At 40.1% G+C, this 14,728-nt stretch overlaps 1 protein-coding gene across 1 annotated transcript in view; it reads right to left on the bottom strand.

The window, feature by feature from the left end:
- Positions 1-9,635, bottom strand: part of LOC143810029 (uncharacterized) — a 479,140-nt gene extending 469,505 nt beyond the window's left edge. Inside the window, exon 1 of the mRNA XM_077292939.1 lies at positions 9,462-9,635. Within this exon, the coding sequence (XP_077149054.1) occupies positions 9,462-9,570 (109 nt within the window). The 5' untranslated portion in view covers positions 9,571-9,635. The remainder of the gene's footprint in view (positions 1-9,461) is intronic.
- Between the last annotated feature and the right edge of the window lie 5,093 nt (positions 9,636-14,728).

The following is a 14,728-nucleotide window of genomic DNA, read 5'->3' as shown; positions in this document are numbered from 1 at the left end:
CAGTGTTACATTTCTGCTTTCCTGCTTTGACCTCGACTTATTTATTGATGTTTCTCCTGCCTGATGATTTTGTACCTTTGCTGCCCTCTTAGTTTTGACTCTACCTGACTATCCTTCTTGCCAGCTTGCATCATCTTACAGCTACTGACTCCATGGCCTTTGTCCAGGGGCCCCTGTGTATATTGACATTGCCACCTTACATATGCATTATATTTATAGCATCCCGTAACCTGAAACTCAAGTACCTAAAACACAGTCTCTAAAAAGGCCCCAAACCATGTGCCACTTACTATACTGGTGTCTTTGTATTTGGCAAAATGTCCTTTGGTCCCTCTTACGGCTTGAGCCAGTGGACAATTGTTTCCTGTGCAACACATATAGCAATGTTTCTAGCAGATGGTGATCTTTGAGGGCATTTCTCAATTTAACGACATCTTTCCAATTGATGTTTGACTGTAGGTTAAGTACAAGAAACCAGATCCCTTTTCATGTATTAAAACTGTGAAGACACCCCCTTTTACCTTTATTATTGGCTCTTCATTATATAGAGTAGACCATGTCTGTACAGATACTCAAACCAAACCACAAATGCAAATTACTGCACAGCAGAAAATGATGGCAGGTCCTTCTAAAAGCCCACACAAGAGAGTGTAGGCATCCTTTGTAGACTAATCATATTATAGGTCTCGGGTAGATTTACAATCAGATTTGCCACTAAAAACTCTGTGTAATCTCAGTTGAAGACTGACACCATTTTATCTTCACACGATTCCCTGACTCCCGCACAAGTAATTCAGTCTCTTCCACATTGTCAGTTCTGACAGGCTGATTTAATCTACAGCCTCCTGCATGCTTCTGACCACTGTGCTGAGTCATTAACCTTGACTCACATAATTGAATTCAAGGTTGATTGCCTGTGACCCTTCTCGGGAAGGTCTTCAAAATGTACATATTCATTACGCGCTGCAATGCTAAACGGATTGCACAGGGAAAGCTGTAGAAATCAGGTTACTTAGTATGCAGGGGGCGAGGAGGGCACTAATTGCATGTTTGACTTCAGGATTCGATTATGAAAAGTGAGAAAAAATGAAGATGTGTCTTGACCGTCTCTCTATCAGTGTTTCCAATTGATATCCTATTAACACAACCCCTTTCTTATGAGCAATTTAAGATGACACGACTAGAAATGCTATCATTCAATTTATGAAATTTGGCATTAAGTCAATTCTGTCGAATTAACTTTCAAAGAAATTGTTCAGGGACTTGAAACATTTGCCGATAAACTAGAACAACCAATGCTCTAGCAATACATTATGGGGAATATTTCATATATATTGTATAAACACATCATTTTATAACTTGACGTCATATACTGTATCTACTGAAAAGCTCCAGAATGATCCAAATTTTCTATTCAAAACTGTATATGAAGGAATTTAATCAAATCAAAGCATTCTGTAAATGTGAATATCATTGATTTTAAATTAATTAATATTCTGGTGTCCAAAAGGGGTATTCCAACTTATTTCTGTAAAATAACCCTTTAAAGGGAACCGGTCATATCACAAAACGTTATTTCCAAGAAGATATCGGATCAATCTACAGGATGACTGAAAAGTGTAGGCTGCCAGGAGGCATACAGTTCATTTCCTACAGAAAGCTGGATTTTAAGTACAGAGGCCAGGCATCTATGGAACGCTATTACCCTGCAGAGTATTACCATATATACAAGTTCATAGCCTTTTGGGTCATGACAGGTTCCCATTAACCCCTTCCCAACATGCGTGGTATATTTACTGCTCTGTGGAAGCTGCATTCCCATAAACAGTAGTACATATACGGCACCGCGATCGCACAGCCTCACGCTGAGTGCCGCCGCAATCGGGTGCGGATGTCAGCTCTATGTGAGAGCTGACACCCTGCAGCACCACCCACGATCAGTGCTACCACCGATCACGGGTGTTTGACTCCTCTGAAGATGCTGTCAATAGTGACAGCGACATCAGCATCGAGCAGGGAGGGGTCACTGCCCAGATGGTCTCCACGGAGACCCCCGGCCACAAGATGGCCACGGGGTCATTAAGGGAAGGTGGCGTGTCAGTGCCTGTTCAGATGAGGAGCTGAGACACCACTTCCCCTGCCTGTCAGACACTGATCTGATGCTCTGCAGTGCAGAAGCATTGCAGTGTATCACATCAGCAATTTGATACCGTACAGTGATGTCCCATCCTGGAGCACTGTAAAAAAGTTAAAGAAAAATATTAAAAAAGCATAAAAATGTATCAAAAAATCCCCAAATAAAGAACAAAAGAAAATATATTACTCCAATAAATTATATTTATTTATGTAAAAAAGGAAGTAAACACATATATTTGGTATAGCCGTGTCTGTAATGACCCGCTCTATAAAACTGTCTCACTAGTTAACCCCTTCAGTGAACAAAAAACAATACTTTATCATCATACCGCTGAACAAAAAGTGCAATAAAGCACGATCAAAAAGACGAATATAAGTAAAAGTGGTACCGCTGAAAATGTCATCTTGTCCCACAAAAAACAAGCCATCGTACAGCTCCATCAGCAGAAAAATAAAAAAATAAAGCTCTCAGAGTAAAGCGATGCAAAAATAATAATTTTTTCTATAAAATAGTTTTTATTCTGTAAAAGCCACAAAACATAAAAAAGCAATATATATGGAGTATCGCTGTAATCATACTGACCCGAAGAATAAATCTGTTTTACCAATTTTACCACATGCAGAACGGTATAAAAAAGAAAGCAATTCCTGAATTGCTGTTTTTTTTTCATTCTATCTCCCAAAAATCAGAATAGAAAGTGATCATAAAATGTCATCTGCCTGAAAATGGTACCAATAAAAACGTCAACTCGTCATGCAAAAAACAAGCCATCACATGACTCTGTCAACCGAAATATAGAATAATTATAGTAGTTTTGTCTAGTTTTCACAACAAAAGTGTGTGACAGCAGTCAAACATAAAAACCCAATATAAATCTAGTATCGCTGTAATCGTGCTGACCGAAGAATAAAGTTGCCTAAACACTTTTACTGCACGAGGACCAGCTTTAAAAAATAAATAAAACCAATTCTTCACATGCTGTTGATTTTTTAATTCTGCCTCCAAAAGATTGCAGTAAATCTGAGCGCATGTAAATCTCTGAAATACATGATTCTGATAGAATCCTCTGCGGAAAATTCCCTATAATGAGGCAGATGGAGACACTGTTGATGTGATCATAAATGTTATGTAAAATGTTCCCAATAAAATCTTCAACTCAGTCCACAGAAAAAGAAAGCCTTCACTCAGGTCCATTATCTGTTAACAGAAATATAGTGGGCTTCCATGTTACTGGTATCACAAAGGCTCTGAGAAAGCGAAATGGCTCCTCGCACCCAAATAGAAATTCAGCAAATTCTACACTTCCAAATCCAAATGCCCCCTCCCTTCTGAGCCCCAGTGTGCCTAAGCCACATTTAGCATCCACACGTTTGGCATTCAGTAGTGATGAGAGCCCACCTAATTTATGGGTACGTGTCTCCAGAAGCATGAGCTGAGCATAATGTACTGGTTATTACAGCGTACTGGTCACTACAATGTACTGGTCACTAGAGCGTACTGGTCACTACAACAGCAGTTTGAAATTTTCACTCAGCAACATCCACTGCTGCTTCTTTCTGGAAAACACCTATGGAGTCAAAATCATCACTACTTCTGTAGATAAATCCTCAAAGGTTATAATTTCCAAAATGGGGTCACTTGAGGGGGATTCTGCTTTTCTAGCACTTAGAGTATTTGTATATGGAGCTATTTATATGGAATCCACATACTATTCTTGGAAAATCTGCGTTCCAGGAGGCAAATAGCGCTCCATCCCTCCCAAGTCATTGAGTATGGCTAAGCAGTCCTGTACATCCACATTTGACATATTTCTATATTCAGCAGAAATTGTGGGACAAATTCTGGTGCCATTTTTACCCATTTCCCAGTATGAAAATGTAAAACTTGGGAATAACACACAATCTTGGAGGTAAAAAGTAAATTATTTTTTCTTCACTGCCCAATGGTATAACATTCTGTGCCACATCTGTGGTGTCAATATAATCACTGCACCAGTTGATGAATTCATTGAGAGGTTTAGTTTGGAAAGTGGGGTCACTTATGGGGGATTCTGCTGTTCTGACACCTCAGGGACTCTGCCGATGTAACATGGCACCCCCAAACTAGTGCAGCAAAATCTGCACTGTAATATGGCATTTCTTCCCTCCTGAGCTTTGCACATGTGCCTCGAAAGTAGTTTTCAACCACATCTGGGGTATTGGTGAACTCAGGAGAAATTGCATAACAAATTTTGGGGTCTATTTTCTCCTGTTACCGTTGTGAAAGTACAAAAGATGAAGCTAAAAAAGATTTTTGTGGGAAAATGTGATTTTTTTATTTTCACGGCTTAACGTTATAGACTTCTGTGAAGCACCTGGGAGTCCAAGGTGTTCAATACACATCTAGATAAGTTTCCAAAGGGGTCTATTTTCCAAAAAGGTGTCAAAGGTGGTGTTGTTTTTCAACTGTTTAAGCACATCAGGGGCTCTTCCAAAGCGACATGGCATCTGCTAATTATGCCATCAAATTTTACATTCAAAAACGGAAATGACATTCCTTCCTTTCTGAGCCCTGCCGTGTGCCTAAACAATGGGAATCTGCATGCTCAGGAGAAATTGCACAACAAATTGCATGGTCCATTTTTTCCTATCACCCTTGCTAAAGTAAAACAAATTACGGTAGGTCTAAAGGAAATTTTTTGTGAAAGAAAGTTAAATGTTTATTTTTTCCTTCCACATTCCATTAATTCCTGTGAAGCACCTGAAAGGTTAATAAATATCTTGAATTTGGTTTTGAATACAGTGAGGGGTACAGTTTTTAGAAAGGTGTCAATTTTGGGTATTTTCTGTCATAGAAGCCCTTAAAGTCACTTGAAATGGGAGGTGGTGCCTAAAAAAAATGGTTTAGCAAATGTTGTTCTAAAAATTAGAAATCGCTGGTCAACTTTTAACTCTTATAACTTATAACTTCCTAACAAAAAACATTATGCTTCAAAAATTCTGCTGATGTAAAGTTGACATGTGGGAAATGTTATTTATTAACTATTATGTGTGATATGATTCTCTGATTTAAGGGCATAAAAATTAAAAATTTAAAAATTGCAAAATTTTTAAAACATTTTTCCAAATTTCCATTTTTTTCACAGAAATGACCCATGTTTTAAAAATGTATGCTCTAATATGCTCTCTTTTAAAAAGTAACATCATTTTGGCGTCTTGTTTGAAGATCTCTCAAACTCTGTACCTTCCCTGGGTAAGGTTTTAATACTAAAGCCCATCCTGAATTTGCGTGCACCTTGACGTTGATGGGAGACTTTAACGCTTTTTTTAATCAAAAACAATGTTTACTAAGTACTCAATGCTATTTATAATCATTATTGTTTTTACTTATTTACTTACAGCAGGGTATACTGTATGTTTATTTTGTGTGTGTCTTGGTTTTTGTCTGTTTTATGGCTTGTGTGAATATGCTCCTATTTTGCATACATAGCAACTTATGCGCCAGTTCATTTTTTTCGGTTTAGTTTAAGGCTATGTTCGTATGTTGCTTTTTTGCTGTTTTTTTTCTGCAGCCAAAACCTGCTCTCTTGACAGTAAGGAAGCGGTTTACATAAAACAGATTTTGCCATGTTTTTTCTGCTTTTTTGGTATACTTTTGCTGCATTTTTTGGTGCAGATTATATGTGCATTTGAGTGCAGTACCTGTTTAACCCCCTGATACTTAAAGACCTTGGACATATAGATACGGCATAGAAAGCTCCAAACTATTATGTACAAATACCATATTTAGCAATTTTTTTCACTCCAGTTTCTGCCATAATCGCAATATAAATGTTCCCCATAGTGTATTAAGGAGCAGAGACTGGAGCAGCAAACACAACAAATCCAGTGCCTTCAATATGAAATTTATGAATTATTGGAATTAGAGAGGAAAGTAGACATTACATATTTTGTTGGAGATCATCCAGGAAGATATATAACTCAATGGAAATTAGTATACAGTCTAAAATAAAATGCACAAGTAGCTTTTTTTCTTAGATTAGTTTAATTATTTTACTCTTTGTGAGACTTTAAAGTTACTGTCATATTAAACAATTTAGTACACGTTATTAACTGTTATGGGTCATTAGCTAGCAAAGATGTCTTCCAGCACACAAATCACAAGATTGATTTTAACCAAACATTAGCATGGAGTTTTTAGATTTTTTTCCAGTTATGCGCTCTTCACCTCACACTGGTGGTTGTCCGTTTCAATTTTGTTATGAAATAATAATTATTAACATAGAAATAAACAAATAATAATAATTTTAAATAACAGGGTTCCGCTGCTTAACACTTTTCAGCCAGAACCTGTTTTTACCTTCCTGACCAGGCCAAATTTTTGAATTCTGAGCAGTGTCAATTTATGTGGTAATAACTCCGGAACACTTCAACATATCCCAGTTATTCTAAGCATAATTTTTCATGACACATTGTAATTTTTGTTAGTAGTAAATTTAGATTGATATTCGCCCTTGGCTTCTTCCGGGGTGGGGTGGGGACTGACTGACTACCCACAATTATTTTCTTCACTATTCGGGAGATTTGAGGCTCCTGTGCACAGGTAATATATTTTTTATCCCATGTGCAATTTTGCTATAACCTTGATTTATCAGGCATTGTTCTTTTGGATCTATTTTAAGATGTTTCAGGCACTATATACTTTATTTTATTTATCCTCTAGACCCTTTCTGGTTACCTATGACTTTAATTAAGATCACTATGGTGTTAATATTTATTGTGCACTGGGGTTTTTTACTAATCCTATTTTGCCAGGTGCTCCATTTATTTATTTATTGATATTTATTGTGGGTTCGGTCTACTGTGTCCCCTCGGGTATTTTTTGTGTAATAATGATCTATGTCTTTTATTATTTTAATATTTATTAATAAATTGGATATTTTAATCTTTATATTGGTTTTCTTTGTTTGGTCAGCTGGTTAATTTCAGTCCTGACCTTTTTGGTTAGTATCCAAATGTTTCTTCTAGCCATCTATAAGCTTCTTGCACTTCTCAGCTGGTATTTCTCTCAGTCTTCCTTTGCGGCTCACCCTAAATATTTTCAATGGGATTGAGGCCAGGACTCAATGCTGGCCATTTTAAAACAGTCATTTTTTTCTTTTATAACCATTTCTGTGTAGTTTTGAATGTGTGCTTTGGGTCATTGTCCTGCTAGAGGACCCATGATCTTTGACTCAAACCAAGTTTTCTTACACTGGATAGGACCTTTCACTCTAAAGTCTCTAAATAATTCTCCAATTTCATGATTCCTGTGATATGGTCAAGGCCTACAGTACCACACACAGCAAAGCAACACCACAGCATTATGGATTCTCCACCATGCTTAACTGTTGGTAGGGTGTTCTTTTCCTTTTAAGCTTCATTACACCATTTTTAAACACAATGCTGCTTTGCATTGTCAGAAAGCTCAATTTTTGTTTCATCTGTCCACAGAGCATTTTCCTAGAAGGATTGTGGTTTCTTAAGTTTCATTCTTGGCATTTGCCCATAAAGTTCTGCTTGGTTTAGTGTGCGGAGTATGGTACTGTTGAAACCATGACCACAGACTGTTCCAGGTTGGCTTCCAGGTCTTTAAATCTTTGATGTGGTGTTTTTTCCACTATTTGTACCAACCTTTGAAGACATCTCTTGTCAATTTTTCTCGTTTCCCCATGTTCAGAGAGGTTTTTGAGGGTTCCATGGTTGACAAACTTCTTAATAACATTGCTCACTGTTGAAACTAGGATACCAAGGTCTTTGGAGATGGCCTTATACCCTTTGCCTTATACCCTTTGGAAGTCTTGTGTTTACTAATAATAGCAGTTCTGATGTCTTCAGACAGCTCCTATGTCTTCACCACTGTGACAAAGGAACAGGACCTACCATGTGGCTTTTTAAAACACTAAAGTCATTATTCATTGGCTAATTTGTGTCCCATGGGCACCGACAATTAATCACAGGTGATTCTAATTTGCTATTTGCTACACACGAGTCAAAACATGTTTCCATACTAATTTAATGTAAAGGGTGCCAATACCAGTTTTCTATTTTTTTGTTTTAAATTATTGTTTATCATTTGCTCTTTTGTATTTATCATGAGTGCTCTATACAAAAAAATTCAAATTGCCTCTTCTGAGAAAAAGAGGACTTAAACTCTATAGCGTCACCTGTTGGAAGTAGCGATCCTACAAGTCACAATCAACCCTTTAACGAGTCGTGCAATAAGACTTAGGATAAAAGCCAAATCAGTATCTCAATTCGCAGACCGTGCCTGCAAGGAGAATGAACTTCAATCCAATATTGCAGCCAGCATGCAGCCAGCGGGTAAGGAAAGGGTGAATCAAACACCCGAAAACCCTGCCCATATGACTGAAAATTGTTCCCTCCAAATTCAGGTGACAGAATCCCTTTAATCTATTAGTCCCCTAAAAAAGTGACTTAACCTGCATTCATCCAATTGCTAATACCATATAACAATTACCACAGTATTGAAGTAGTATATTTCTGTATATAGTTTACATCATGGCCTCCCTTGAAGTTCAGCACATGAGCTTCAGAGGAGAAACAACAGACACCTGGTTTCCATGGTAACCCATTGGTGCCCACCAATCACGTCACTGAGGGGCTGATGGGAGAGAGCGTATGTTAGTATCATCAGTGACACCATTTAAATGCCCCTGTAAGTGATTGACAGCAGCATCCAAATGGTTAACAGCTGATGTTGAAACTCAGCTCCGGACTCGGCTGTTGGCTGTGTAATATACGGTAGTTAGCATCAACCTCGTGTTGATGGAGCTTAGCTCCTGAGCCCGCTTAACACACAATCACCCTAGCACAGGGAGCACAGTTTTGCCCATAGGCGCAAAGGGGTTTGAGAAAACCCATAGAACTTTCTAATATTGTTTGTGTTTTGATGTTTCATCATTTTCAATATTTCTGCTTCTGTCAGTGAACATTCATGTAACTCGATTACCAGGTTTTGAAAATTTTTTATATTCAATAAAAAAAATCATAATTTTAGTGAAATTATGTCACGGACAGGAACAAAAACAAAAGTAGAAAAACCCAAAAAGAGCTACTGCACAAAGGTAAAATCTAAAAGTCCTTGCTGCGGACTGCCTACACTGGATGCAAATGTTACAAAATCAATTATGAAAAGATAGACATAACTTTTTTATAGTGTCTGCAGTTCTGTAACGGCTCTGCACACTGTACCACTATAACAGTGCCGGGACATTAGTACAGCAGTGTCTAGGAATTACAGAAGTACAGCCACTAGTGACTTATAAGAGTACTGTACTACTTACCATTGGTGTGGTTAGAACTTGAATAAGTAGTTTTACTTCCCTTTTGCAATGGTGTCTGTCTACTCTGACAAGGACCGCGTACTTCATCCCCTGCCGCTATCTTTTCCATTTTTGATGTTTTTTACTCCTGTATTTAGGTTTTTCAGCTCTTCACAGTACTTTGAAACGTTCTTGTGTCCGGAGACTTCTGGTTAGTCCTGTCTGTTGTGTTCTGTTGTAAAGCATTTCCCATCGCTGTTTGCATAGTTATCAGTTATGTCCGGCATGTTTAGTGTACGTTATGTTACTAAGTTACATCTGATGTTCAGTGGAGTCTGACGGCACCTACTGTAGTAATCTAGACATGTGTAAGATTAACGCTCTCAACATGGCCTGATTTGCCTGATTTAATTTTACAATACACAATATAATGCACAGTTACAATAAAAAATATTTAACCCTCATTGCTTATTAGGTTTTATTTGGAAAAATTGCTATTTGAAAAAAGTGAACCAATAACAATGTCACCAGGTTTTTGACACTTAATCTGAGAGCTGTAAAATGTAGAGAAAAAGACCCCGAGTCCAGCTATGTGTCACTTACTGTGCTGTAGTTTTAATAAAATTACTGTTTTATCATCAGAAGATAATCACAAGAGGACTATTAAACCTGCTGCCAGGTAGTCCTCTATATTCATTAACTCTGTATAACCCTGCCCCAACCTCCGATTGGCAGCTTTCTGCCATTGCACAGTGTTCAAAGAAAACGGTCAATAAATGGTATAGGTAGGGTTATACAGAGCTCAGCATTCAGAGAACTGGTAGATCTGCTGCAGATAAAACTGTGATTATATCAAAACTGCAGCAAGCAGCCCAGTAAGTGATTTATCACTGGAATCAGAGTTGTTCTACTCTCAGATGAGTAGCAAAAACCTGGTGATAGATGACCTTTAAATATCTAATCAAAACTAATAATAATTGGATCCTCCATATTTAATAAAAATGCCACTTTTAATGACTACGTCACTCTCAAAATGATTGAACCCTTTCAAGATAAGTGTCATTTGGCTGTTATGACTTGCTGCACACATGATGTGTAACCAGACACCAGCTTTTGGCAGTGTACCTGTGGAATGTTAGTGCATTCTTCATGGTCAATGGCATCCAGGTCACTAATATTCCAGGGTTGTCTATACTGTAGTGGTTAATACGTTAAAGAGAGTCCATCACCCCCAAAGTGCATTATACATGGTCAATAATGTAGGGACTTAGCCTGTATAACAACCGTACTAGCACTGTACCTATTATTGGTGCAGTGTATGAAAAAATAACTTTTGGTGCTTCATTACACCTCTTCATTTACATGTAGGGTGCCTTCATTACAGTATCATTAGTGCAATGAGTGGTGTCAGAAGAAAGGAGGCATGGAGAACACATATCTGCAGTATTCCGGGAGTGTTCGCTCTGTGAAGCGAGTACTGTTAATCAGAAGCGGGGGTAAGGACTCCAATATGCCATTGAGGAGGAATAACGGGGCACCAAACTCCAATGCCAAACACCAAACGTGCACCAAAGCCTCCTCATTTGCATATGAATTTAAAGTTATTTCTCAGGGATTGTACCAGAAACAGGTACAGTGCTAGTATGGTTGCTATGGGGGCTAAGTCACCATTCACCACATCATCTGAATGTAGCAGCGTTGGGGATCGTCATGGGACCTCAGCATAATGCATTAACGGCGGACAGGTGAGGATTACTTAGATTTTTTATATTTATTTTTAAATTAATAAATTGGTAAAAGAGGGTTGGGGAGTGTTTATTTCAATTAAAAGACTTTTCACTGTGTGTGTCTTTATTAAATTTGATGGAGGTTTATGATAGATGCCACTCCACTACTAACCCCTGGGGTTGATTTCAGCGGACATAAAACAGCTGACATCAACTCCAAAAATATTACTCTATTTGGCTAAGCACCACAATTGGCGCATATAATGGATGCACCATTTCGGGTGTGCCTGAAGGCTAGTGCTCTTAGTCTGAGAGGGGGCAACATCCATGGCCCCTTCTCAGCCTAGTAATATCAGCCCGTAGCTGTGTGCTTAGCATTTGCTGGTTAGTAAATATAGGGGGACTCCACATAATTTTTTTTAGGGGTTCATCCTTTAACAACCAGTACAAGCTAAGCAAACAGCTGTGAGTTGTTGCTAATATGCTGGGAACATTTATGACTATTGGCCCCTTCCCAGAATATTAACGTTAGCCCCCAGCTGCTGGCTTTCTCCCTCAGCTGGATAGGAAAAGTTAGAAGGACCAAGCATCATTTTTTTTACTTATTTATTTGGTATGCGCAATACACAGATGCGGTTGCTGACTAAAAGTCTTGTCAGTGTCACCTGGTGGCGCCGATCGCAGGGAAACCAGGTGACAATGAAGACAGTTTGATTCAGCTCCCAGTACCTGGGAACAGCGCTAACAGTGTGGCACAAGATCACATAGCTGTTTTTTCCAGTACCGGTAATATCAGGACTAGTGATGAGCAAAGGTGCTCCGACAAAGTCTTATACAAGCATCTGGGAGGGCTCGTATATTATGTTCGAGTATCTGTGGCTGCATGATTTGTGGCTGGTGGACTGCCTCAACATATTTGGGGATTGTGTAACAAATAGGCAAACTGCACATTTGTTGACGCTGTCTAACAAATCATGCAGCCGCAGGGACTAGAACATAATATACAAGCATTCCCAGATACTGGGATAACACCCGAATGTGCTTGGATAAGACGTTATCTGAACATGTTACTTCATCACTAATCAGGACGTGTGAAAGAGGCCTTAGCCATAATCCACCCCGTGATTTATTTAATTTTATGTTGCAGGGAAATAAACAGAATTTACCAAAAACCTTTCACATGACATAGAAGGCTGCCGTCACACTAGCAGTATTTGGTCAGTATTTTACATCAGTATTTGTAAGCCAAAACCAGGAGTGGGACAATTAGAGGAAAAGTATAACAGAAACATATGCACCACTTCTGTATTTATCACCCACTCCTGGTTTTGGCTTACAAATACTGATGTAAAATACTGACCAAATACTGCTAGTGTGACGGCAGCCAAATTCATCTGGAAGGAATTGGTAGCTTTGTTAGTTTATGGCAATTGTTGTCCTAGGTACATTTTTACTGATTCCAAGAATACCACATTATTTAATTCCCACTGGTCCCATACCTATAAAAAAAAATATTTTTTATCATCTGTCACATGGTTTTAAAATATGGGCTTTTTTATTTAGGGCTAATTTTTATGATATTTTAAAGGGGACGTAATTAAGCAGACCAACCTAAAGACACACCTCCAGAGACAGCTGCAGACCACTATCCCTTAAAGGGCACCTGTCACCCCGTTTTTTCTGTATGAGATAAAAATACTGTTAAATAGGGCCTGAGCTGTGCATTACAACAGTGTATTTTGTGGACCCCGATTCCCCACCTATGCTGCCGAAATATGTTACCAAAGTAGTCGTTTTCGCCTGTCAATCAGGCTGGTCTGGTCAAAAGGGCGTGGTGTCTTCCCCCAGATCTTGCTTAGTTTTCCGTTGGTGGCGTAGTGGTGTGCGCATGCCCAAGGTCCCAAATCCACGTCACAGGGGAGTGAAAAGAGCGCGATGTGCTGTATTTCATTGGTGATCGGTGGGCGCGGCCATCTTCCTTTGGCCGCGCGTGCGCAGAAGCAGCGCTCTGCTGGCTGCGGCTTCAGGAAAATGGCCGCGGGATGCCGCGCATGCGCAGATGGAGATCGCGGCGGCCATTTTCCTGAAGCCGAGATGCGAACTCTGCTTCAGGAAAATGGCCGCCGCAATCTCCATCTGCGCACGCGCTGCATCCCGCGGCCATTTTCCTGAAGCCGCGGCCAGCAGAGCGCCGCTTCTGCGCACGCGCAGCCAAAGGAAGATGGCCGCGCCCACCGATCACCAATGAAATACAGCACATCTCGCTCTTTTCACTCCCCTGTGACGTGGATTTGGGACCTTGGGCATGCGCACACCACTACGCCACCAACGGAAAACTAAGCAAGATCTGGGGGAAGACACCACGCCCTTTTGACCAGACCAGCCTGATTGACAGGCGAAAACGACTACTTTGGTAACGTATTTCGGCAGCATAGGTGGGGAATCGGGGTCCACAAAATACACTATTGCAATGCACAGCTCAGGCCCTATTTAATAGTATTTTTATCTCATACGGAAAAAACGGGGTGACAGGTTCCCTTTAATAAACACCACAAAAAATTGCTCTACATGAAAAACCCCACAAATAGATATATCAGAGACAATGAGGCCTATCATGTGTATAAGATAAAATGTAATAAAGGAAATTGGTTTAAACACATCCCATCACCTCAAGCCTTTTCACGTCTTAATGGTGTGTTGCAGTGACCCACGTTACAGCCAGGGGGCGCTGTGTGTGCGCTTCAAGATGTGCTTGGAGGCATAAATGTGATGAGACAAAGTCCGGCAGGAGTGTAAATGGCCGGTGTGTGTGTTGCAGAGGAAGACACTCTGCACTGTCAGTCTGAAGTTAGGTTGGAGTGCTAGGACCTGTAGTCCCACAGGTAATTGTGTAATGCTAATGGGAGACTGGCAGGGCTAGTTATGAGAGATGGGAGGGTCAAACTAGCCACACACACCCACACTCCCACCCAGGGGAGTGGTTACACCTAGATAATGTGACCAGGGTGTTGGTCACATGTTCAGAGTGTATGGATCCATTTGGTCCATATGCAAGGTCCTGGACGGTCGGTGTTGGAAGCTCCTGTGAGTGGAGTCTTCCTGGAAGCACCTGAGACCGTGGACCTAGTGGACGGTCGGTGTTGGAGTCTCCTGGCAGTGGAGATGTTCTGGAAGCACTGTGAGACCGTGGACCTAGTGGACGGTCAGTGTTGGAGTCTCCTGGCAGTGGAGAAATCCTGGAAGCACTGAAGAGAGTGAGTCCTGCAATAGCCTGTGTGTTGGATTGTCGTGGAGGGGGCTGGAGTCCTGGAAGCACTGCTGAGGCTATGGACTGAATGCTCGAGGTGTTGGATTGTCCTGGTATGGACTGGAGTCCTGCAAGCACCTGGTAGAGTGTGAGTCCTGGAATGGTCAGGGTGTTGGATTGTCCTGGTATGGACTGGAGTCCTGCAAGCACATGGTAAGATCATGGACTGATGGCCTGTGTGTTGGAAGTGCCTGTGATTGGACTTCCTGGAAGCGCATGGAAAGGCTGCAACTGCAGAGCCTAGTACGACTACT

Source organism: Ranitomeya variabilis, chromosome 2 (genome assembly GCF_051348905.1).
Source record: "Ranitomeya variabilis isolate aRanVar5 chromosome 2, aRanVar5.hap1, whole genome shotgun sequence".
Taxonomy (NCBI): domain Eukaryota; kingdom Metazoa; phylum Chordata; class Amphibia; order Anura; family Dendrobatidae; genus Ranitomeya; species Ranitomeya variabilis.
This window is presented reverse-complemented; position numbering and strand designations above follow the sequence as displayed.